The sequence below is a fragment of the Peromyscus leucopus genome, chromosome 3 (assembly GCF_004664715.2).
Source record: "Peromyscus leucopus breed LL Stock chromosome 3, UCI_PerLeu_2.1, whole genome shotgun sequence".
In the NCBI taxonomy this organism is placed as follows: domain Eukaryota; kingdom Metazoa; phylum Chordata; class Mammalia; order Rodentia; family Cricetidae; genus Peromyscus; species Peromyscus leucopus.
Genome location: NC_051065.1, coordinates 127,063,651 through 127,089,407, shown reverse-complemented (window position 1 = coordinate 127,089,407; position 25,757 = coordinate 127,063,651). Strand labels below are relative to the sequence as shown.

Sequence of the window (25,757 nt, the reverse complement as noted above, 5' to 3'; positions counted from 1 at the left end):
CTCTGCCAATCGGCGGCGAGCCGCTAGCCGGGGGTGGGGGAAGAGAACTGCGGGGGTCGGCGGAAGTCTCGCGAGGCCTGTCGCTCCGCGGCTGCCGGTCGCGGAGGCTCTGAACCGGCCCGGAATGGGGCCGAGGCGCGCGGGCTGCCGCTGCGAGCCGCCGCCGTCTGTGCAGCGCTGTGCGTCTTCTCCCTGAGCAGGCGCAGCGAGGGCGCGGAGACTGCCCCTGGGCGCCGGGATCCCGCGGGTCCTTGTCGCCGCTGACGGCTGAGCGGGGCTGAAGCCGAGGGAGTGGAATAGCACGCGTGGGCGAGTCCCCGAGCCCGGCTCCCTCTCTCCGTGCTCCCGCTGAGCTCCGGTCGGGACCGAGGTACGGAAGTTCCACGAACACCCCAAGCCCTCGCTCACCGCAGGGCACCCCTTCCGGGTTTGTTTTCTTCCGGCCCCGGCCACTCGGGAGCTCCGTGGGCGGTGGCGGGAGGGACTTGTCACTTGAGTTTACCTCTGCACACTGGACCAGCCACAGCCCTAAGGGAGCAGCCGGAATTGTTTTAACCCTGCAGTGCCCTTGCAAATTCTGTTCCAAGTTGAAGAACTGGTTTTCTTCAGAAAGGTGTCCATTTTTCAAGAACAGTGCAATTCTCTGCTTTCAGGTGATGCGTGTGGACAGGATGCTTGTGTGTATATGTGATCCGCAGACCTTTCTTTATCCCATTCTGAGGTTTTCTTTGAAAGACGCATGTTTTTATATTGCTACTTCCATGGTCAGCCACTAATTGACAAGAGCGAGGACTCTTTTTTTCCCCTGCTTTTCTTCTGTATTCCGACCCTGATCGGCAGTGTCCACGCTCCTTTCCAGACCACGGACCTCAGAATTGTCTGAGGTTCTGTGTTCCACTCACCCCACCCCAGGTTATTTCTTCTTTTACGGTGACGGTTACCTTTCCTCCACCCCAAACGGGTGCCCCTGCCTCCGCCTTCCATACTTACTGTGAAATGCATTATCTCTCTTGAAACTTTTTCAAGTTCTAATTTAAGCATATTGATTCGTCAGGGCCTTTTACCGTACTATCTCAAATCATATTTTACCTTTTTAGTGTCACCTTGTTTCTGCCCCTAATTCTTGACCATCCACCCATGCCAGGCTATTGAATATTTCCTCAGACGCGCCTCCCATTTCCACCACTGTGCCTTTTGTACGACCGTGTAGTCTGTTGGGATGCTTGCTTTTCCTGCTGTTTCACCATCTATCAAAACCCAGTTCATAGATCATTCTTTTTAGACTCCCTTGGGTGGCATTGATAATACAGTGAGCTCCCAGAGCTCTTGATAGTTCTGCAGTATTTATTAGGATGTATTTGTTAGTTATTTGTCTCTCCTGCCAGCTTGAACATGAGTCTGGGATCATGTCTTACTAATCTTTAAAACAAAAGGTAGTTCAGTGTTGGCACATAGCAAGCATTATTTATACATACATATATACATATTTATAATGCAATCATTCTAAAGAATCTGCTGTAAAAATTCTCAGTCCCTTAAAAATCAGGACATTAAAACTCAAAGGGACTTTTTTATTTTAGGGTCAGTGCCCTTAACCTGTTTTGAATATGAGCAGCCCTGTATTCCTAACATATATGTAATTGTACTTTTGCTATTAGTTGATGGGAGATTGTATATAATAGCAAATGCATGTGCATGCACACACATCATGGCTTCAAGTGATTATGCTAGTATCTTTATATTTGACAAGTAGGATTTTATATGACACAAATGCTTTTGATAGTGTTCATATATGCATTCATGCAAAGATCCATATGTTTGAAATAACTGGTTTAGGTTAGGTTAGTTCTTTGGATTGTTAATTTGAACACACACACACAGCCTAGCCACCATTCTAGAGAGCATGTAAATTGGTTTTGATTTGTTCTTTCTCTCAAATTTTGTGTTCCTTTTAGATTTTCTTCATAAAGCTCCAAGTACATTCATGTCCATGGAGTAGAAATTATCTGTGCATTCAAATAGTGCATGTGTCAGCACAGATGCTCATTTTTATGTGTCATTTATTGTTATGGGATTTTTTTTTTAAATTTATTTATTATGTACACAGAGGAGATCTCATTACAGATGGTTGTGAGCCACCATGTGGGTGCTGGGAATTGAACTCAGGAACTCTGGAAGAGCAGTCAGTGCTCTTAACCTCTGAGCCATCTCTCCAGCCCCATTATGGGATATTTGTACACTGTGTGAAGGTGTATTGTTGTGATTGGTGTAATAAAAGCTGAACAGCCAATAGTTAGGAAGGAGGAGGTATAAGCAGGATTTCCTGGGAGAGAAAGGAAGAGGAGGAGAAACTAGCCTAAGCTAAGGCCAAGCTTTCATTAATAAGTCTCTGTGTTATTTGTGAGTTGGTGGCCCAAAGAAAAATCTGACTACAGTTTATGTACATTTGTTTTCTTGTTTTTTGTTTTTTTTTTTTTTGGTTTTTTTTGAGATTGAGTCTCTCTACATAGCCCTGGCTGTCCTAGACCATGCTGGCCTTGAACTCACTGATAAACCTCTTGCCTCTGCCTCCTGAGTGCTGGGATAAAGGTGTGTGCCACCATACCTGGCTATCTATATACATTCTTAATTTCTTAAAAATATTTCTCTGAGCCAGGCAGTGGTGGCGCATGCCTTTAATCCCAGCACTCGAGAGGCAGAGGCAGGCGGATCTCTGAGTTCGAGGCCAGCCTGGGCTACCAAGTGAGTTCCAGGAAAGGCGCAAAGCTACACAGAGAAACCCTGACTCGGGGGGAAAAAAATAAATAAATAAATAAATAAATAAATAAATAAATAAATAAATAAAATTTCTCTGAAAGACTTGAAACACATTTTTATTTTGTTATTTCCATGTGCCAGTTAATACAATATTATCTAACTACTAACATTAGAGGTACCTGCCTGAGCAATAAAAATTTTAAACTAAATTTTTGACATTTAAAAACACATCTGTCATATATCACACCTCATTTGTGTATCTCCAACAATTGAATAATGTGTAAATCAGTTTATAAAAGAAGCAAGAGTTACTTGAATTTCTTTATATTTTTCTTAACTAAGAGCTAAAAGTAAACAGCTGGCAATTGCTGTTGTGGGTGGGAGGTGGTTTCTCCTGAGTCAGCAACAGCACTAAGCCATCTGTCAGAATCGGGCTGCAGATGTCTCAGTGGTGGAGTGGGTGAAAATGTGGCTAAAGCAGGGAGCAAAAGAAGAGAGAAGGTTGTTTCTTAAAAGCATACCCCTGGAATTTCAGCCCACCTGCATGAGATAATTTAAATATATTATGAGTAGTTAAGACAAGTACTGAGAAAATAGGCAGATAAATTTGAAAATATTCCTTTTTTAAATTGGAATCTGTTTTTTTTTTAATTTAAAGCAGAATATGGAAAAGAGTATCTCTCCCACATTACTTACTAGCTAAAAAGGGAGAGAAAGCATCTTTCAAAAAGAATGGCAAAGCAAATTCATATTATAAAATATTTTAAGCTTTTTTGAGGTTTTGCAAACAGGAAATGAGTACACAGGTTTTCAGAAGAAGCGTCACTGTTTTTCTGAAATGTTAATAAAATTAGGCATTGAGTTATCTGTTTATGATTCTTTCTGGGTAAATGGATTTTTATACTTCTAAGATGTAAAAATGTAGTTCACTTTGTTAGTTTTTGTGCAGCCTAGAGAACATTTTTAAAGTAGTCCTTTTTTTAAAAACCCACCATGTTCATTGCTTAATTTAATGTATACTTAAAACGATTGCTAGATTTTTGTAGTTATTTGAAAAAAGTAAAATTTTGTTGTTTTTTAAATTGTTCTTCATATACATCTACCTTGGCTGACTTGAAAAAATTTAAATCTTTTAGAAGTTCCATTTTGTGGAGTCAGGGAATTTGTTCTTTCTGCCTCAGGATGCTGAGACAGTTTCTACATAGGAAGAAGCAAGCGGGGTCTCAGGACCAGCTTGGCTGTGGAGGTCCAGTCCGGGCCCTACCGGCTCAGCTCCTGCATTTGGAACCCTTGAGTTTATTTCCTTAGTGGAAAAAAAGAGTAACATTTCAACAAAATAAGATGGTATTCTTCAGGTCCAGAAAGCTACCATTTTCAATTAACTAGAATTATTGGGCTTGCCACCAACGTTGACAACCTGAGTTTGACCCTCAGCACAGACGGTGGGGGGACAGAGCCTAGTCCAAGTCGCATTACCTAGCAGTCTGAGTAGGGCTGTGATGGATGTCAGAAATTAAAGGACAGTAAACATCTTTCCATGTGCTTCCCCCCCCCCATCTGTGTATCTTTTAGTCTTTTGTGTAAATTAAAGTCTTTTGGCCATTTTTAAAATTAGACTTCTTCTTGCTACGTTGACATTTTTCCTAGATGAGTACTTCATCAGATGTGTAACCTGGACATGCTTACTCCAGGTCTCCTTTGTCTTCTCCAGACTGGCTTAGCTGTCTGGTAGTCAGTTTATCATCTGGATGAAACCTGATTTATCAGTGGTTTTTATGGTTTACATAAAGTTTCATGCTTTCAGTATCATGCCTAAAAAACTTTGACTATCTCCAGATTACAGAAATTTTTCTTGGCCCCCTTTTTTCCCCTTATAATATCACCATTTTTCATTTTATACTAAAATTTGTGCTCCATTTTGAGAAAAGCTTTCTATAAACCATAAAGTTTTATATAAACCAAATAAGAATTGTGCTGTGATTACTTTCCGGCATATAGGTGTCTAGTTCTTCCAATGCCATTTGTTGAAAAAATACTAACCTTTCTTTTAAAAAAAAAAAAAAAGTGGGTATGTGTGTACACACATGTGCGGGTGCCCTTGACAATCAGAAGAGGGCTTCAGATTGAAACTCGGGTTAGTGACACTTGTGAGCCGCCTGACAAGGGTCTTGGTGTCTAAACTATCATCCTCATAGCTAAGCGGCCAGCACTGTTTACCACTGAGTATCTTTCTAGCACATAATAGTCTTTGACTTGCCTTCAAACCTTGCTCTTTCGTCCTTGGACTTTGTGTAGCCCAAGCTGGCCTTGAACTCACTATGTGGTAGTTCATGCTAGCCCCAAGCTTGCAGTGATATGTTTGTTGGTTTTTCTCCTTTTTTGGGGGGGCGGGAGCTGCCACCCAGGTCCCAAATTAATTACACATGGAGGCGTAGTCTTAATTATAAATGCCCGGCCTTAGTTTGTTTTTTTTTCTTATTAGCTTTTCTAACTTTAAGTTATCCTGTATATCTTTTGCCTCTGGGTCTTTACCTTTCTTATTTCTGTAATCTTACTTTCACTATTACTCCATGGGTAGCTGGCCTGATGTCCTCCTTCTCTGGCTACTTCTTTTCTCCTCTCAGATTTCTCCCTCTGTGTATTCTCTGCCTGCCAGCTCCGGCTATCCTTTCTCCTGACTCTCTATTGGCCGTTCAGTTCTTTATTAGACCATCAGGTATTTTACACAGGCACAGTAACACGGCTTCACAGAGTTAAACAAATGCAGCATAAACAGAAGTAACGCACCTTAATATAATATTCCCCAGTAGTGATCTTCCTGCCTCAGCCTTCTCAATACTTGAATTACAGGAGTGTGAGCATCACACCCAGCTCCCTTTGCACATTTTCAGAAATAAATGGGTCACCCTTCTGTGGGCCTGTTTCTGGGTCTCTGTTCTGTCTCAGACTATCAGAGCAGTCTTGTTGCTATGCTTTATGCAAAGTGAGTCTTAAATCATACACTTTGATATCTCTGCAAGATGGTTTTGGTGATTTGGGTTTCCTTGCTTTTTATAGGAGTTAAAAATCAGCTTGTCAGTTTCTAGATGCATTAGACTGATAGCTGAAAACCTATTGAGTCTTTAAATCCTTGAGCACAGTATTTTCTCCACATATTTAGATCCCACTTCGTTTTCTGCTAGCATTTTGTAGTTGCCAGCATATAGATCCTGTATATATTTTGGGTATGCCTAAGAATTTCATTTATCTATTATATCAATTATAATGTATGCATAATTATGAATGTAGCTTTTTAAATGGTTCTAGGAACATTATTATACCCTCATTTCTTTTTGTGACATTTTGTCATTGGTGGGTTCTCAGGAATTAATTCATGTAATATACATTACCTAATTTTTGTATATTTAATTCTGTTTCCAAATTGTCATTGCTAACTTATAGAAGAACAGTTGGTTCTTGTATCCAATGGACATGCTAAAATCATAGATTGTAGGAATTTTATGTTTTACATTTTTAGTTTTTGAAAATTTCATAGACTGTATTTTGATTATATTCATCCCCCAGTTCCTCTCATGTCTTCCCCACCTCCCTCCCCACCCAAGTTTGTGTTCTCTGTGTACCTCACTTGACTCCTGTCTCTTTTTAAACACATTGAGAGACATTGTTTTTATTCTTTGGGATTTTCAGTGTAGCAGCATGGACCACAAATCAGAGCAGTTTTCTTGTATGCACCCCAGTTGATACTTTCCCCCTACCCTTATTGCCCTAGCAACAAGATCGGTATTTGGAACATCCTTACCTTGTTATAATTTTAGTGGGGAAAGTATTTAGTCTTTATACTATATTCATGAGAAATTTTATTCTGTGGGGTTTTTTGTTGTTTTTTTGTTTGTTTTTTGTTTTTGTCCGAGCTGAGGCCCGAACCTAGGACCTTGTGCTGGCTAGGCAAACGCTCTACCACTGAGCTAAATCCCCAACCCCTATTTTGTTTTTCTCCTAGTCTTTTTATATGGTTTTGGTGTCAGAATAATGTTGAGATCTTTTAAATGCTGAATTGCTTTATGAATCTGAAAGTGTTTTCTTTTCTTTTCTTTCCTTTTATTTTCATTATTTGTTTGTTTGTTTGTTTATTTGAGATAGGGTCTTTCCTTGTAGATCAGGCTGCCCTGAAGCTCATAAAGATCTATCTGCCTCTGCTTCTGGAGTGCTGAGATTAAAGGTGTGTGCCACCATTCCCCACCATATAAGTGTTCAGTTTCCTTAAAGAAATTGTATAATACTGTTTGCTTTGTTTTGTTTTCTAAGATAGTGCCCATATTGACCTGCCTGACCCTTGAACAAGACATGATTTTATTTCTTTTGGTGTTTTGTTTTTTAATAAATTTTTAGACTTATTTGTTTTATTTTGTATGTATGAGCCTTTTGCCTGCATGTATGTATGTGCTCCAGGTGCGTGCCTAGTGCCCATGGAGTTCATAAGAGGGTCTCGGTCAGGTCCCCTGGAACTAGAGTTAGGAATGGTTGTGAGCCACTCATGGGTACCCACTCTACAAGAGCAGCAGTGCAGTTGACTGCTGAGCCATGTCTCCAGCCCTTGGTGTATTGTAGGACTTGCCACTGAAGCTCTCTGGATGTGGAGCCTCTTTTGCAGGATATTTTTTAACTCCAATTTCTTTACTATTTAAACTTATTAGAAAATAGCTTTAGGAATTTGGTTATGTAACTCCAGTGACTATAATAGTTATAGGTGTATTACCAATTATTTGTTTCTTCTTGTATGACTTTTTGTCCTTTGTGGTTTTTGAGGAATTAATCTTGTCCTAGTTAGGGTTTTTAATTGCTGTGAAGAGATGACATGACCAGGGCAGGTCTTATAAAGGAAACATTTAATTGGGGTGGATCACTTACAGTTTCGGGGTTCAGTCCATCATCATGGCAGGGAGCATGACAGCATGCAGGCAGATGTGCTGGAGCTGACAGTCCTTACATCTTGACATCTTGACTCAGAGGCAACAGGAAGTCAGCTGACTGTCACACTGAGAGAAGCTTGAGCAAGAGACCTCAAAGCCACCCCACAGTGACACACTTCCTCCAGCAAGGCCACTCCTAATAGTGCCACTCTCTTTGGGGGCCATTTTCTTTCAAACCACCACAAATCTGTTTAATCTTAATTATCTAATTCATGTATATAAGATGTGTTTAGAGTGAATTATGGTTCTGCAGTGATTTCTCTTGTTCTTTAAGGGACTGGGAGTTGAGACAGACTGTGACCCAGATTGGACTCCTTCTCTTGATGCCCCTGCCGCAGACTCTTGGGTACTGGGGTTACCAAATTATGGGCCACCACTGCTGGCTCTTCATTTGTTCTTGAGTTGGTTATTCAATCTCTCTTGGGATCTCTCTCTACACGCCCCCCACCCCCATTACACACTCACACCACCCTCTTTGCTTTAAAGAACTGGCCTTTGGTTTTACTGGGTTTTACCTTCTATTTACTTGGGGTTTATTCTGCTCTTTTCCTACTTTCTCAAGGTTGGGACTTGGATAATTGATTTTAGAGATCTTAGATTCCAATACAAACATTTTATGTGCTATAAGTTCTGTTGTGAAATATTATTTTAAGATGTGTTATATTTGTTTATGTTGTGGAACATTTGTTTTAATGATGCAAAGATGTGTTGCATTCTTTTATGTTACATTTGTTTAACTCTGTGAAGCTGTGTTACTTTGCCTGTCTAAAACACCTGATGGTCTGTGAAAGAGCTGAACAGCCAATAGGGAGGCAGGAGAAAGGATAGGTGGGGCTGGCAGGCAGAGAGAATATATAGAAGGAGAAATCTGGGAGAAGAAGGAGCAAGAAAACAAGAAAGAGGAGGATGCTAGGGATAAGACACCCAGCCAGCCACCATGGAGTAAGAGTGAAAGTAAGATATAGAGAAAAGGAAAAAGCCAATAGGCAAAAGGTAGGTGGGATATTTTAAAGTTAAGAAAAGCTGGCAAGAAATAAGCCAAGCCAAGGCTGTGCATTTATAATTAAGAATAAGCCTCCATGTGTGATTTATTTGGGAGCTGGGTAGTGGGCCCTCAAAAGTCCAAAGAACAAAGAGCCAAAAGAGTAAGTAAAAGAGCAAAAACAACCAACAACAAAATTTATCTTAAACCATTTTATTGAATTCTTCTTAGATTCTAAGATTTCTGTTTAGTTTTTTTTTCTTTTTTTCTTTCTTTTTTTTCTTTTTTCAGGGTTTGTGTGTGTCTGTGTAGGTATGCACACATGCATTGGAGTATCTGCAGAGGCCAGAGAATGTTGGATCCCTGGAGCTGGAGTTAAAGATGGTTGTGAGCCGTCTCCCCCACCCCACCCCATGGGTGCTGGGAACTAAACTACAGTCCTTTGCAAGAGCAGCAAACACTGTTAACCATTCTCTTTTAAAAATTATTCTCCTGAATTCTTTGTTTGTTTCCTTACGTATTATTTATTTGAGTCAGTGTCTCACTGTAGTCTAGCTGTCCTATAACTCACTATGTAGACCAGGCTGGCCTCTAACTCACAGAGATCTACCCAGCTTTGCTGAATTCTATATCCAGCATTTCTTACATTTCTCTTTTTTTGTGGAATCTGTTATAGGCAGGGACCCCTTGTTTTTTCAAATTTCTGTTTTGCTTTGGAGATTAGCCTGTCAATCAGCCTCCACTGTAAGACCACTGTGTGGGTTCCAGGTTATCCTTCTCAGCAGCTGTGATCACTGCTGGAACTCTTGTTCACCCCCACCTTGCAGAGGGGAGGTTTACCCTCTGGACTGTGGCCCCCGTGCAGCAGATGGCCAGCCTTTGTGTCGCTGCTGCTACACTGCCTCCCAGGCCTGGCCTCTTCAAGGCTCCTCTCTCTCTTGCTGCTGTTAAGTGTTGCCCTTGGTGACTCCTTCAGAATGCAGCTGAACACCCGATGCTTCTGTTCCTTGTTCAACCATCTCAACATCCCCTTTAGTGTCTCTTTAAAACATACTGAAAGTTGCCTATAGTGGCTAATGGTATTCTCTGTTGAAACTTTTCCCTCCCATAAGAAAAATGCAGGAATTGAGATTATGTCACTTTACATAACATTCAGTAGCTCATCCAGGAGGAGGTTGAGACTTTGACATAGCAAAGCACACAAAAGCCAGCTTGGCTGTTGTTTTGAGAGAGAGAGAGAGAGAGAGAGAGAGAGAGAGAGAGAGAGAGAGAGAGAGAGAGAGAGAGAGAATGTGTGTGTGTATAGGGGCATAGGGAGAATCTTTTTAGATTTTCATTTAAGTTCATAGTATCCCAACAGAATACCAAATAATGAACAGTTTTAGAAAGTGAAGCTTAAGAAGCATATCTATAATGCAGTAAAAGTAAGGTATGGTGATACGTTGACTTTGAGTCCTGATTTTAATTTATTATTGGTATTCCTTTAGAAATGAGCTGCACAATTGAGAAGGCACTTGCTGATGCCAAAGCCCTTGTCGAAAGGTTGCGAGACCATGACGATGCAGCAGAGTCTCTCATCGAGCAGACCACGGCCCTCAGCAAGCGAGTGGAAGCGATGAAGCAGGTTTGTTTTTCTTTGCTGGCTCACTTAAACAAAGCTTCATTGATACTTGGGCAACACTTAAATCATAAATGTCTTAGTCATTGTTCTATTGCTGTGAAGACACCTTGACCACGGCAACCCTTACAAAAGAAAGCATTTAATTGGGCTGACTTACAGTTTTCAAAAGTTTTGTCCATTATCATCATAGGTATCACCATGGCTGCTTGCAGGCAGACATGGTGCTGCGGAAGTAACTGAATTCTACATCAGCATCCACAGGCAACAGGAAGAAAGAGGCTCCCGGCTGGAAATGGGCTTTTTGAAATCTCAAAGCCCATCCATCCCCAGTGACACACTTCCTCTAGTAAAGCCACACCTAATCCTTTCAGATAATGTCCCTCCCTGGTGACCAAGTGTTCAGATCTATGAGCCAATGGGAGCCATTCTCGTTCAGATACCACAGTAAACCACTACCTGGTCAAATCATTTCTAATTAGAGTTTTCAGGTCGCCTCCCGTGTGTGTGTGTGTGTGTGTGTGTGTGTGTGTGTGTGTGTGTGTGTGTGTTTCACTTTGGAGTAGGGTATATTAAAATGTTTTGGTGACACGTACATAGGTAGGTTTATTTTCAGATCTATAAATTTTATCCCTCTTCTGACAGAAAAGCACATTTGAATTAAAAATAAGTGAAATTGTTAAATCTAAATGCATTTGATAAAGACCAGATAACACATGTCACTAATATTGGCACACATTAGCTATTTTGCTGTATTATATAATGTCAAGACGTTTATACTTTTTATAAAAGTGCTTGGGTGTTATTTAACAAGCAAATAGTTTTTTTTTAAATGATGTAAGGAAATAGCTAATTTTTATCCTATGCAGTCATTTCAAGTTCATTTTTGCTAGCATGTTTTAAATCTGTCATTTACAGTAGGAATTAAGTAGGTTTTGCTTCTTGCTAATAACATGTGGAAGAATCTTCCAGTAAATGATTAAGTTCACCTACTGTGTAAGGCATCCCCCCGTAAAGATTTCCAACTTTTAAGAAAGCAGCCCTATCCGGGCAGTGGTGGCATACACCTTTAGTTCCAGCACTAGGAAGGCAGACACAGGTCTCTGAGCTCAAGGCCAGCCTGGGCTACCCAGAGAAACCCTGTCTCGAAAAACAAAGAAAGAAAGCAGCCCTGAACTGGGGCTTTTTGGAAGTCACCAGAAATAGTGGATGGAGCAAGTTCCCTGTGACTGTTTTGCTGCTGTGTCTCCCTAAGCCACCTGCTCTTTGACCATCCAGCCTGATGGCAGTGATTAATGTAGACCTGGGAGTGATTTGTTTTACAAAAGAGTTTGACACCTGAAGTTAAGAACCAGGAATGTGAGCCAGGAGGTGGTGGTGTGTAGATGTAACCAACCGTCTTATTAAATAAGAAACACAGAAACAATGTAAAAGAGAGAGGTCAGAGCTCAGAGCTAAAATCTCACCCTTCCTTCTGCTGTCCCAGCTTCCCGAAAGAGAGCTATTTCCTGTGTGTAAATCTATTTTCCAGTCATTCTGCCTTCTCATTGGTTGTAAACCCAAACACGTGACTGCCTCGTCACTGTCTGAATGTACAGCCCCCTAGGTCTTAAAGGCGTATGTCTCCAATGCTGGCTGTATCCCTGAACACAGAGATCTATGGGATTAAAGGCATGTGCCACCACCGCCACACTCTGTCTATGGCTCTAATAGCTCTGACCCCCAGGCAACTTTATTAACATACAATTAAAATCACATTTCAGTACAATTAGAATACCACCACAGTGGTGCTTGCCTTTAATCCCAGCACTTGGGAGGCAGAGCCAAGTGGATCTCTCTGAGTTCAAGACCAGCCTGGTCTACAGAGCGAGATCCAGGACAGGCACCAAAACAACACACAGAAACCCTGTCTTGAAAAAACAAAACAAACAAACAACCAACAACAACAAAAAAAAAACCAGGAATATTATGATGAAATCATTGATAGCTATCCAGTAAGAATGCCTCAAGAAAAATGAATAATTCTAAAGTTAAATTCCTACTTTTTAAAAAAATCAAAATCCAGCCAGGTGTTGTGGTACATGCCTTTAATCCCAGCACCTGGGAGGCAGAGGCAGATGTATCTCTGTGAGTTCAAAGCCAGCCTGGTCTACAGAGTTCCAGGACAGCCAGAGCTACATAATAGACAGACTTCATCTCAACCCCCTCTCCCCTCATCAGCAGTGCTGGGGATGAGACCTGGGGCCTCGCTCATGCTAAGCAAACTATAGTTTTTTTTTAAAGTATCGTTCTAGCTTCCCACCCTCTCAACCTTGGACCCCCTAAGCTCCTTTCCCAGTAGATTTAACTGCTCTAGATACTGCATGTGAGTAGGACATGAGATATGTGCCTTTTGTGATTGGCCTTTTATCAGGTTTTAAAACTCATCTGGGTTGTAGTATGTGTCAGGTTTTGTTGTTGTTGTTTTCTCCTATTCATTGCCCAGTAATACTGCAAGGAGATACATGGTGTCCTGTTTCTTCTCTCTTCAGTGGGTGGGTACTGAACTCTTCTTTCTTTTTCCTATTATGAGTAATGGCACTATGGACATTTTCTCTTCCTTAGGAAGGAATGTTGGGTCATATAATACTTCTGTTTAACTCTTGGAGGGTCTGCTCATTTATATTCATATAGCAGGTAAAAATTTACAAATACTGACTTGCCATATGTTGTACTTTAATCTTTTCATTAGTATCAGGAAGAAATCCAAGAACTTAATGAAGTTGCAAGACATCGGCCAAGGTCCACACTAGTTATGGGAATCCAGCAAGAAAACAGACAGATCAGAGAATTGCAGCAAGAGAACAAAGGTAAGATATATTGTCACGAAAGAGGACTTTCATCTGCCATTGTGGTACTGGTGTGGGACTAATTCGTATGTTCACAAATCAGAGGGACTAGAGAGATGGCTCAGTGGTTAAGAGTACTTGCAGAGGACCCAGTCCAATTCCCAGCACCCACATCAAGCATCTCACAGCTGCCCATCATTCCATCTCCAGAGGATCCGACACCCTCTTCTGGGGCACCGGGCACATATGTGGTGCAGAGACATACATGCAGGTGTTCACACATACACATAAAATAAAATAGAATCCTCTTTTTAAAGGGGAAAATAGTCAACTGAAGTTTCTTTTTTTTATATTTAATCTCATTTTCTGGTCTCTGCCTAGATGGTACTTACTGCTGCTTTACCCAGTCCTCTCTGTGAAGGTCTGCCCTGCTTGGCATCATCTTAGCTGCTTTTCCTCACCATCTGCTTTGCACTGATTTTGTTTCCTGTAAAGGAACTCCGCTCCCTCCTCCGTGTCCTGGCGTGGCTGCGCACAGTCTCTGCCTTCCCTCCACCCTTCAACAGAAGCGTTAGTCTGAACTCCCAGAATAAAGACCATGATGCTCTTGCTTAAACATTTGTTTTTCTTTCCTTGTACAAGGACCTTCAGTCAATTCCTGGTCTCTTTTCTGTCCTCTTCCACGCTCTCCTCCACACAGCATTTGTTCTGCCATCGCAGATCAGTTTCCTGGTAGAGCCTCACACTGATGCTCCTTGTTTAGGATTCTCGTTCCTTCAGTGTTCAGCCTAAGTGCCCAGGTTCATCGCAGTGCTAGACTTTGGTGGAACTTTCCCCAGTCCAGCCTCATAGCTCTGAAATGATTTTTAAGAAATGAGTTTTAAGTGAACACTTTAAAAACCTAATGAGAGATGTCTCAGTGGGTCAAGGGCACTTGCCACCAAGCCCGACAGCCTGCATTTCATTCCTGGAACCCCTGGTAGAAGGTGAAATTGCAAGTTGTCCTCTGACCTCTGTGCATGTGCCATGGTGTGCGCACGCACATGCGCGCACACACACACAGCATAAACTTTTATCTCAATAGAAAGTAATGAAGAGCTTTTTGCATGTTTTCTTTTTAAGATATCCTATATGTCACTGTTTTGATGAATGTTATATAGAAGAACATAGTTTATATAATCTTAACTTACTTGAATAAAGCACATTGTTCTTGATAGAACTTCGAACATCCTTGGAAGAACACCAGTCAGCCTTGGAACTGATAATGAGCAAGTATCGAGAGCAAATGTTCCGGTTGCTAATGGCTAGCAAGAGAGATGACCCGGGTATAATAATGAAGTTAAAAGAGCAACACTCAAAGGTAAACCAGTCTACGAATTTGACTTGAAATGGAAACTGGGGGCCATTCCTTAACCTGTGTTCCGATTCTTTCAGTGATGTAGAATACCTCCCTCCCCATCTTTGTTTCCACAACAGGGGTTCTCTCTGTAGCCCTGGTTGTCCTGAAACTCACTCTGTGGATTAGGCCGGTCTCAAACTGATAGAGATCTTCCTGCCTCTGCCTCCTGAGTGCTGGGACTAAAGGCATGCGCCACCACACCCAGAAATAGCTCACATTTTTAATTGGCATTTTCTGTTGTTGTCATCCTCTCTGCCCATTTCTTGTTGTGTATTGTTTTCTCCTTGGCTTATTCTTCTAACTCCCATTGCTCCCTAGTAACAGGGTCTCACTGTGTAGCTCTGGCTGTCCAGGAACTCACTATGTAGACCAGGCTGGCCTCAAATTCACAGAGATCCACCTGTCTCTGCCTCCCTATTGGTGTCCTTAGTAACTTTAAAATGTTGTTTCTGTGTGTGTGTGTGTGTGTGTGTGTGTGTGTGTGTGTGTGTGTGTATGAACTCAGAAATAAACTATTTTAAAAATAAAAGTATGTTGAGTTTAAAATTATTTTTTAAGATTCTCTACTTTTAAGTATTATTTTTTCCAGTAAATTTGTGTACTGCTACCTGTTACACAAACAGGAACTGAAATGCTTTCAAAGTCTGCAAGCTGCTGAGTGTAGATTGTTTTCCTGAAGAGTTCAGTCTGAGTGGGGACAACTTATTTTCATGAAAAACCATGGGGTTGGGGACACTGCATGTAGTTGACATCCTTTTAGAACCAAAGCTGGAGTGGTCAGTATTTTCGTAGTCATTTACTTGGGGTCACTTGGGGGCAGTTGCTGTCCAGATACCGGAATAGTTTACATTAAACTGAATTCTGAGTGCCAGTGGAAATAAAGATATTAAACTAGATTGGATGCCTGGTTCTTACCTGTTTCAGGCAATGGTGAAGTAACCTACTTACAACTAATACTATTTAAGAAGTAATGATAGTTATAAGATACATGTATTTCTCAATTATTACACATATTTTGGATTCTTTAAAATATTTCTTCCAGTTGGTGTCTGTAGTATTTTTAAATTATTCCATCAGAATTTAATAACTAGTAATATTCTTTAGGTGACAGTTATACATATTAGAGACTGTAATAGCTACCTTTTGTGTCAATTAGTAGGAGAATAAAGAACTAAAATTGGGTTTAATAATATCTATTTATAATACTCATGCCCTAACAAAATGGAAGACTTTGGGTATTTAACTGGTCTTTTGAATGTAAAGTCACTGGTTAATGTCAATATTTGTTATGGAGTATTTCAATGTATATCTAAGCCAAGTATGGTGTCACATAGCTCTTTAATCCCAGTGCTTGTGAGATACAGGCAGGAAGGTCAGGGTTCTAGGCCAGCCTGGCTACGTGGGATGCCCATGGGATGGGATTCTACTCTCCCTCTCCAAACATTAAGTAAATGTATAACTAAGTATAAAGAAGAATTGAAGTGCAGTCTTGAGATTCCAAAAGGCCCTCTTGTTTTACAATTTGAAAACCAAAATTTTGAAGTTTTAAAAGAAGAGTAAATACCACCAAAAATTTTTGTAGACTAAGATCTTGTTAGTCCCATATTGTAGTGACTGTGTCAGAGCAAATGTTTTCTGAAACACATTGAGAGGGAGAGGCATAGCTCCATGGTAGAATATGTGCTTAGTGTACCTGAACCCCTGAGTTCAACACCCCCCCCCCAAAAAGCCCATTGGGTGTACCATTCATCAGTGCTGTCCCGTTAGGTAAAAAAGTTAAACACTTCCTAAGTAGCCATGAACCTTCCGTTAACATTGGTTGTGTAGATTGAGTTCATCTAAGTGCTGATCCTTGCCTTCCATAAAATGACTGTTCAGTTATTTGCTATTAATTTTAACTAATACATATTAATGTTTGTGATTTTGATTTTTCCCAAAAAGGAGACACTTTGGTTCAGTAAATCAAACATTTAACACCCTGCATTGGATTAGTCGTTACGGGCAAGAGCAAGATAATTGAAGGAATGGGTCACATTGCTGTTGAGCTTGCAGTGTAAGAGGAGGTTGAGAAACAAACGTAACTCTAACAGGTAGAGTGTGGGGAAAATGAGTCATCACTAGAGGAGGAGGAGCAGTATCAGTTTTCATAAACAAAGTGGTCTAATATGCCTAAACATAGAAATAATTCTGTGACACACTTTGGGGAACACAGTTGAGTATAGCTGTACTTTGGAGCATGTGTCCTGCTTGAGGCTACAGTAATACAGAAATTTGCACTCACCTAGAGCTTCTTGAGTCCATATTTAAAAATCACTAGAAAACATAACTCAGTTTCATCCAAGTACTTATTTTTACATTACTTTTTTAACAGATGCCTTTTTGGAAATCTTAAAAAAACAAACATTCCAACAGTTGGCTAACACGCATGAACTAACCACTCATTCAGTTTTTAAATTACGGATGAATTCCGTATTAACATTATAATGACTCTGTACTACAGATTGACATGGTACATCGTAACAGCTGCGAAGGATTCTTCCTTGATGCATCTCGGCACGTCCTTGAAGCACCTCAGCATGGACTGGAGAGGCGGCACTTGGAAGCAAATCAGAATGTACACTAAATCAAACAGTCAACTTTGGCGGGGGTGGATGGAAGTGGGGTCCATTTTAAAAGTTGTCTTATTTTGAATTGCCCTTCCAGATTAGATCAGCAAATAAATGAAATCAATCGAAGAACGGTGTGCTTTTCATGGCCATGCTGCTGAGTCTAAAACTCTTTGTCCTTAATGCTCTGTGTTTCATGCACAGGATGTAAGCCACTGTGTATTATGTGACAGATTTAGAGCTGTTTACCGTCTTTTGTTTGCTCTTACTAGACATCACTGCAGTTTTTGTTGTTATAAAACTGCTTTACTACACATTAAGTGTTTTCTTACTCAGGAGGCAGAAGCAGGGAGATCTATGAGTCTGAAGCTGGATTGGTCTATGTAACTATGTAGGGTTAGGGTTAGTATGCAGTGAGACCCTGTCTAAAAAAAGAAAAATATTTTTTCTTGATAATAACTTTAGCCTGGTATTATAAAAGGCTGGTCCATCAAACTTAAAGTTTGTAATTTAGATTTTAATTATTTGTAGTTCTTTGGTTTGAGTTCACACACAGGAATGCCTTTTGCATAGACATTATAGCTCTACATAGTGACGCTTTCTTTCTTTTTGAAGTGTTGAAGATCTGGGCTGTTGCTGCAGAGTAGAAATAATAAATATTACTTATCTATTGCTAATGTATTGTTGATAATGATTAATTATTATAATAAATAGGACAGACTTGGAAATGGAGAGAGATCAAGACAGTTTCAGGATGATGTGCTGACATTTGGGCTTGGGAGCCACAGTTCTTGCTTTGGGTCCCAGAAAAGCAGTGTGGTACTTCCAATGAGTGAGTGAGCCATTCACTGGGCCTGTAACGCACACTAAGCATTGTTTTGTTTTTTTCCTATGATCTTTTTAAAACAGACTCTATACTGAAAAATCAGCACCCTCTTTTTTTTCTTCCATTTCAAAGGCAAGAAATTATTGGCTTCCTATGTGCCTTTTAAACCTATGCTGGTGCCACAGTACTGACCAGTTATAAATTGAGAAAGTCATTGGTATTCAGTTTTTCAGTTCTCTGTGTGTCCTCTGTAACAGGGTCTTAGGGATTTGCGGTGCTACAGAGAATGGCGAGCAATTGCCTTGGTAACAGCTTTGCTACCACAGGCTAATCCAGGGCTGTCCAGTACACCTTCCTGAATTGATGGCATCTGTGTATCATGTGGAAGGTACTTAGCCACATGTCACCATTAAATACTTAAAAGTGTCACCCATACAAGTGAGAGACAGAATCACCAATTTTTAACATACTTGGTTTTCATTTTAACTCTACTGTACAAGACAGAGCAGATAGTTCTTTATGGCATCTTCCAAGTGCTTCCATTACAGAGATTCTCCATTAAGACAGGTTTAGGAGTGTAGCCCTGGAATCCATCCCTAGAACCAAAACCTTGTGAGGGCCTACATCCTTTTCTTGAAGATTATTAAATGGGGTTAGGGGTGTAGCTCAGTGATGGAGTGTTTGCCTAGTCTAAAGGTCCTGGGTTCAACTCCTAGAAACACATACACATATATTAAATATAATTACCAAAGATAGTTCTGTTGTATTTCCATCTTCCAGTTTAACAGTTATGTGGGTTCTTTAAGGTCTTGATCAGCTTCAGATGTCTGAAAGACTTGATGTTCATTTGGGGATTTTTTTTTCATTGAATTTCAAATTTAGTTTTTGTATTAATATAGTAAATTCTATTCCCAATGAAGAATGATCAATAGAAACTATTTATTGAGAAAGTGGGCTGGGCAGTGGTGGCACGCCTTTAATCCCAGCACTCGGGAGGCAGAGGCAGGCAGTTCTCTGTGAGTTCAAGGCCAGCCTGGTCTATAGAGTGAGTTCCAGGACAGCCAGGACAGTTACACAGGAAACCCTGTCTCAACTCCCCCCCAAGAGAGAGAGAGAATGATTATTCAAGAGCTCCTGTCCATTTTTAAACCCCACTGTCTGTCTCCTTTGCTAAACAAAAGCTCATAAGTTCAGGGAAGGTATCTTAAGAGGAATTGTGCTTCTTTTACCTGGTTTAGTGCCTGACATGTCATAGCAGTGCAAAAAACAAGGAACGATAGAAAGAATTTATAAAACAATAATACAGGTATCTATATCATGCAGAAATTAATTCTGTTTTTGTCAGGGAAAAAAAAGCTTCGTGTTTTAATACTCCATAGCAACTTGTTAATTTTGCTCAATAATTCTTATTCAGCAAGCTCTAAATAATAGACAGATGTAAACAATACACATCCTGTTCTTGAGGAGGGCTAAGGTCTAGAAAGGCTCTTGGTTGACTTGGGATCAGCATGTAGGCATTACTCCTGCAGAGGAGACTGAATCATGCAGGCTTGAGGGAAGGAAAGACACTGCCTGTGCCAGCAGGTTTTTATCTTTCCCATCACTTTAACCATAGTACATGCAGCTGGGAAAAAGAAAATCTCCTTGGTCATTGTGAAATGAACTAAGTATTTTGCTATAGGGTTGAGTTATACTGTGATGTGTATCCTTAATTCTATTCTTTTTTTTTTTTTTTTTTTTTTTTTAATCTCAGTGTAGTCCCAGCTGTCCTGGAACTTGCTATGTAGACCAGGCTGGTCTCAAACTCAAAGAGCTCCTCCTGCCCCTTTAATTCTTTAATTAATTCTATTCTTAACACCGATGTGCACCAGCGTTGTCATGATTCATGTTACAAGGCAACATAAGGATATCATGCTTGTGTTGGGTGGCAGTGTGGTTCTGTCAGAAGAGAGAATCCAGATTGAGCTAGCGGAATCTTTCTCTCATTTCCGTGCCTGCCCTCTCTTCCAGGAGTTGCAAGCACATGTGGACCAGATCACCGAGATGGCAGCAGTGATGAGAAAGGCCATTGAAATCGACGAACAGCAGGGTTGCAAGGAACAGGAGCGAATATTTCAACTTGAAGTGAGTTTTAAACTTCAAATACGGGTGGAAAGTATCCCTGCAAAGAACAGTCCCAATCTTAACACATACACTCTTTTTGAGTTGGTGGTAATGATTTCTGAGTGTGGACGGTGGTGATAGTGTGAAATAGGCCATTGGGTAGTAATGCAAGAATCTGGGATCATCAGTGACACATGAATACATCAGTACTTGAGAAAGTTGATTTTTAAGACAGGCGTGGTGGTGCACGCCTTTAATCCCAGCACTTGGGAGGCAGAGGCAGTTGAATCTCTGTGAGTTCGAGGACAGCCTGGTCTACAGAGCAAGTTCCCAGACAGCCAAGACTACACACAGAAACCCTATCTTGAAAAGAGAAAATTGAGTTTTGAGTCTGTATTGTTCTCGTGTGTGTGTGTGTGTGTGTGTGTGTGTGTGTGTGTGTGTGTGTGTGAATGTGTGTGTATGAATTTCCTTGATTTCATAATTTTTAAAATTCAGTTCCTTGTGCTGAAGATCATACTGATCTAGAAAAATGTTACTATGATGCACAAATAATGCCAGGTGTGGTGCTCCTGTAATTCTCGAATTTGGGAGGCAGAGGTAGAAGGATCAGGAATTTAAGGTCACCCTCTGCCCCCAGTGAGTTCTAGGCTAGCCTGGACTACATGAGACCCTGTCTCAAAAAAAACAACAGTGGGGCGAGAGAGCTGACCCAGGGGGTGAAAGGTTACCGTGAAGCACGAGGACCTGGCCTTGGACCCTCAGCACCCATGTAAAAGTCAGGACAGTAAGCTTCAGGTTGCATAAGACACCCTGTCTCAAAACATAAAGTAGATTGCAGAGAGGAAGACTCCTGGTGTCAGCTTTTTGCCTCCACGTGTGTACACACACACACACACACACACACACACACACACACACACACACAGAACACATAAACCCAACAATGATCAGGAAATTCCTTATGGATGGCCATAAAACCTATTTCTGTCTCTGAGCATATAGTATGCTCCCATTTGTATAATAAGGGTAGATCAACAAAGGACCAGAAAGCAAGTACTTTGGATTTGCAAACTGAACAGTTTACATTTGCTCAGATTTATCGTGGTAATGAAAAGCAGTCACAGACAAAGCAGATAGGCAGGACTATGTTGAGAAACAACCCTAGGCCAAACTGTTGAGACCTAGAAAGTGAGGCCAAAGACAGCTGTAGAGAATAGGTTATAAGATGACAAAATTTCTCACGATTCCAAATAATCATTTACATTTCTTTTTGAAAAATAATACTTCAGTTAGTTTTGCTGATCTCATATTTTGCTGAGGGAAACATATAGTAACTATTGCTGAGTGATGAAATCTACCCCAAGGTATTATTCATATAAATTTATAACTAGCATCAGTTTATGTGGTTGTTACTCATCTCCAGTCTGTTCACAGAACAAGCTAATCTCTGCCTCCTTACCTGTTCCATCTGCACACATTAAGACTTGCAGCTCTCGGGAGGTTGAATACTTACCCTATGTCTTTAACAGCATTTGAAATCTGGTTTTCGTTTTTGAGACAGGGTCTCACTGTATAGCCCTGACTGGCCTAAAACTTGCAATGTACACTAGGATGGCCTCAAACTCATAGAGATCCCCCTGCCTCTGCCTCCCAACTGCTGAGATTAAAGGTGGGTGTCACCACCCAGCTTTAAAATCTTAGATTCAGGTTGTGAACTGTCCGCAGCACGTAGTACATGTGTCCATTTATGTGGTCCCAGAGCCTGCTTCTCATAGCACACCTTCATATGTCTGTTTTAAAATACGTTTTCCTCTTAGAGGTACCTTGTAGCAATCTTACAGGTGGCCAAAAAAGCGATTTCTGTCTCTGCACATGTAGTGCTTTCCCATTTGCATAGGGCGTAAGCTATCATCAGTTTTGCTTGTCTCCTTTTAGCAAGAAAACAAAGGCTTGCGAGAGATCCTTCAGATAACTCGAGAGTCCTTTCTGAACCTGCGAAAGGATGATGCATCAGAGAGTACCTCTTTATCTGCATTAGTGACTAACAGTGACCTGAGTCTGAGGAAGAGCTGAGTGGCTTTCTGCGTGGTCACTAGGATGGGCCCAGAAGTGAGTGGATGAGTGAACATAACCCCAACTTCAATCAGCCTTTTTTCCTCTATAGTATGTCCAAGTACACTGGCAAAGAGACAGAACAGAAGAATGTATAATCAGTGGTTGTAAACTAGATTGCAAAATATAAAAGAAAGTAGAAGCTGAGCAGCGGAATGAACAGTGAGTCTTCACGGTGCTACTGAGCACTGCAGTTTCAGAAGTGCTGTTGGCTTCATGGGTGATACATGGGCCACCCTGAATACTCCCAATAAACGTTTGGAAATCCTAAATTATCCCAGCTTTACATTGTAAGTTTTGCTGTGGTTTTCTGAATGGGAGACTTTGTTCTAAGTCTGTCCATTCTGTTGAGTCAGAACAGGTTATGGACCACGAGGCTTCTGCCTTCGTGGTTATCTGTCAACCTTCTCATTGTTCAGTCTCTGTCAAAGGCTCTAGGGATGTGTTGCTCACCCCATACACTGAAGGCATACACTTACAGCATACCTAGTTCGCATAACTTTTTGCTAGCAGTTATCCATGACTTGCTTGAGTGTATGCAGTACCATCTCAGGAAGGAAAGAGAAGGAATATTACTTTCTAAGAAAGACAGCCATATATAGACACATTTAGTAGGTTAAACTACTCTGAAAGAATGTTTTGGTTCTTGGTTAACAATGAAACTGGTTTTCCTCCTCTGTACTTGATGTTTAAGGATCTGAGACAGCTCACTAGTGGACAGTTAACATATTTAATGTAACAAGATGGGTATGGTTGTCTCCAAGTAAATTTGGAATTCCTTTGTTTGTATTTAATGAATTACCCTTCAAATACTTAAAAAGTAGATGCAAGTTCCAAAAACAAAGTTCTGGGTCTGAGTCTAAGCTCCATTTTGTTCTTAGAACCTGTGAGGTTTTCCCTACAACCTGTGACTCAGAAAATGAGAACAAAGTGCAGACCCATGGACATTCTCCTTTGCACTTAGGATACATTTACAACATGTGAAGACACAGACGTGTGCTTGAAACCCAAGCTGTTCTTAATGTGTAGAGATCAGAATAAAAGGATAAAAGATTGTGAAATGTGGTTAAAAATGTATTTATACTTGTGTGTCAAGTACATATTAAAATTAGCACAAATAGAAAGTTCTACTTTAAAGTATATCACTTAAGTAAATATTACTTTGCATTAAAATTTTACATGTAATCTCATATATTGGCAAAATTCAAAGGACTTTTCACTTGAGAAATTTTCAGTCTTGTTTGAGGTGAGTGGGGTCACAGGGCTGTTAGGGAAGGGCCAGTGCTCCAAACAGTTAAACAGTTCTTATGCAGAGGCCTTACTAATTTATACATCAGTGAATTTATTTTTAAGATTTTTCTGTTGGTTTTTGGAGAGTACCCTTAATGTAATGGTACATCCGTCCACATAGTCTTACCCTGGGCCAGAACTTTAAGAGAAGAAAGCCTGCACAGTTGAGGTGAGCTGGAGGCAATGAGTTGAGCAGCTCTGTTGTGAAATGTTACTTGAGAAGTAATTATTTTTATAAAAAAATTATTTATCCTTTGTCTTCTTGAATATAATTTTACGGTTGTGAGTACTGAAAGACATTTGCTTTGTTTCTAGCAAGTTTTCCACTGCCCCCTCCCCCACAAAAAACCCCAGCTTTAAGCTTACATCTAAGAGTGTGTGCTGAAGAGGAGCCTATTTTATCAATAAAGATGAGTGTTTAAAACTGGTATGGTCTCAGGTTTAATTTTAAAACAAAACTTAACATTTCTTACACAATTTTTTTTTTTTTTGAAGCTTATTCTCTTTGCAGGAGGGGTAGGTGGTGCGGGGGTTTGAACCCAGAGCTCTGTATGTAAATGCTCTATCACTAAGCTGTGTCCTCGGCCCTTAGGCCTGTTCTTTGTGTGTGGGGGGTGGGGGACTATTTGTACCAGTGTATGAGGGAGATGTGTTCATGCACATGAATGCCTTATTCCTGTACGGTGCTGTAACCCCCTCATTTCTTCTGAGGCCTCACCCATCTGTAACCTATGGAGTATTTTGATGCCCTGGGATTCTCAGACTTACAGCTCCCACTTGGACCTCTCCCACCTTCCACACTAATCCATCTCTGCCACAGAGACATTTCAGACTGAGACTGCCCAAAGCCAAACTCTTCATCCCCAAACGTCTTCAGTCTTCCCCATCCTTACAAGGGTAGCTGCAGGGTACAAAGATGGTGGCATCTTAGACCGTAGTTTCTTTATATCTTGCATTGAATTTGTTAGCAAATCCTGCTGGCTGTATATTCAGAACATCGGTGCTAGCCCTAGTGCAGACCACAGCATACAACCTCATCCCTGACATTCTCCATTTCCGCAAAATACATCAACTAGCCCACATTTTCAAACAACCGGAGCCTTCCTCAAGTACCAGCAGTTAACCCTGTATTCAGGATAGAACTGCTAACTGCTGAAACACAGGCCATTCTTCTCGAGAAGCTGGGGCCAGAAGACTGCATGGGGACTTTCAGTACAACTGCAGGAAATGGAGCTGCTTGGTTGGGATCCAGGCTACCTACAGAGATTATGACCACAGACTTAGCACTTTCTGTTTGTGATGCCTTTAAAATACAAGAGTGCTGCGGGATGGTCTGTATGTCAAATTGCTCTGATTGGTCAATAAATAAAACATGGATTGGCCAGTGGCCAGGCAGGAAGTAGGTGGGACAAGGAGAGAGGAGAATTTGGAGAAGCGGAAGGCTGAGGCAGAGAGACACTGCCAGCTGCCGCCATGACAAGAAGCATGTGAAGACACCGGTAAGCCACCAGCCACGTGGCAGGGTATAGATTTGTAGAAATGGGTTAATTTAAGCTATAAGAACAGTTAGCAAGAAGCCTGCCACGGCCATATAGTTTGTAAGCAATATAAGTCTCTGTGTTTACTTGGTTGAGTCTGAGCGGCTGTGGGACTGGCGGGTGACAGAGATTTGTCCTGACTGTGGGCAAGGCAGGAAAACTCTAGCTACACAAGAGCCCTATCAGTTCCCACTCTCAGATTTTAGCAGGAATCTGTGGCCAAAAGCTCAGTGTTATTCCAACCGTTTCTCAAATACCAGCCTGCTCTGAAAGGGCTTTATGTTAACTCCTGCTGTCAAGACAAAGGGAGTAAGTGCATCAATGCAAATCCCCACACCGTAATCAGGCTGTGAGCATCTGGAGCCTTTCCACCATGACCTACGCTGCCTTAGGCCATGCTCGTCTCAGACAGCTTGGTTATCCTCAGCTACACAGCAAGCTCAAGGCCAGCATAGGCCGGCCACATGAGATCCTGTCTCAAGAATTAAATTTAGGTGCTGGAGAAATGGCTCAGCTCTTTCAGAGGTCCCAGGTTCATTTCCCAGCACCCACATCACAGCTCACAACTCTCTGTAGCTCTAGTTCCAGGGTCCAACACCCTCACACAGATATACATGCAAGCAAAACACTAATGTATATAAAATAAATCATTAAATATTTTAAAACTTGGGAGGCAGAGGCAGGTGGATCTCTGTGAGTTCGAGGCCAGCCTGGTATACAGAGCG

At 41.1% G+C, this 25,757-nt stretch overlaps 1 protein-coding gene across 2 annotated transcripts; it reads left to right on the top strand.

Annotated features, from left to right (window-relative positions):
- The first annotated feature begins 30 nt into the window (after nucleotides 1-30).
- Fgfr1op2 (FGFR1 oncogene partner 2) lies at nucleotides 31-23,922 on the top strand. 2 transcript variants are annotated; one of them, XM_028891633.2, is made up of 7 exons: nucleotides 31-370; nucleotides 10,197-10,333; nucleotides 13,059-13,176; nucleotides 14,373-14,515; nucleotides 17,055-17,168; nucleotides 19,997-20,110; nucleotides 22,028-23,922. In XM_028891633.2, exons 2-7 carry the CDS (start codon nucleotides 10,199-10,201, stop codon nucleotides 22,163-22,165), a joined length of 762 nt encoding a protein of 253 aa, XP_028747466.1. In that variant the 5' UTR covers nucleotides 31-370; nucleotides 10,197-10,198; the 3' UTR covers nucleotides 22,166-23,922. The 2 variants fall into 2 exon arrangements, with proteins under 2 accessions (XP_028747466.1, XP_028747467.1); XM_028891634.2 differs by lacking the exon at nucleotides 17,055-17,168.
- The last annotated feature ends 1,835 nt before the right edge of the window (nucleotides 23,923-25,757 follow it).

Coding starts and splice junctions, on each gene's coding strand:
- Fgfr1op2 (XM_028891633.2), top strand. CDS start 10,199: ATGAGCTGCACAATTGAGAAGGCACTTGCTGATGCCAAAGCCCTTGTC. Junction 10,334..13,058: donor GAGTGGAAGCGATGAAGCAG/GTTTGTTTTTCT, acceptor TCTTTTCATTAG/TATCAGGAAGAAATCCAAGA. Junction 13,177..14,372: donor ATTGCAGCAAGAGAACAAAG/GTAAGATATATT, acceptor TGTTCTTGATAG/AACTTCGAACATCCTTGGAA.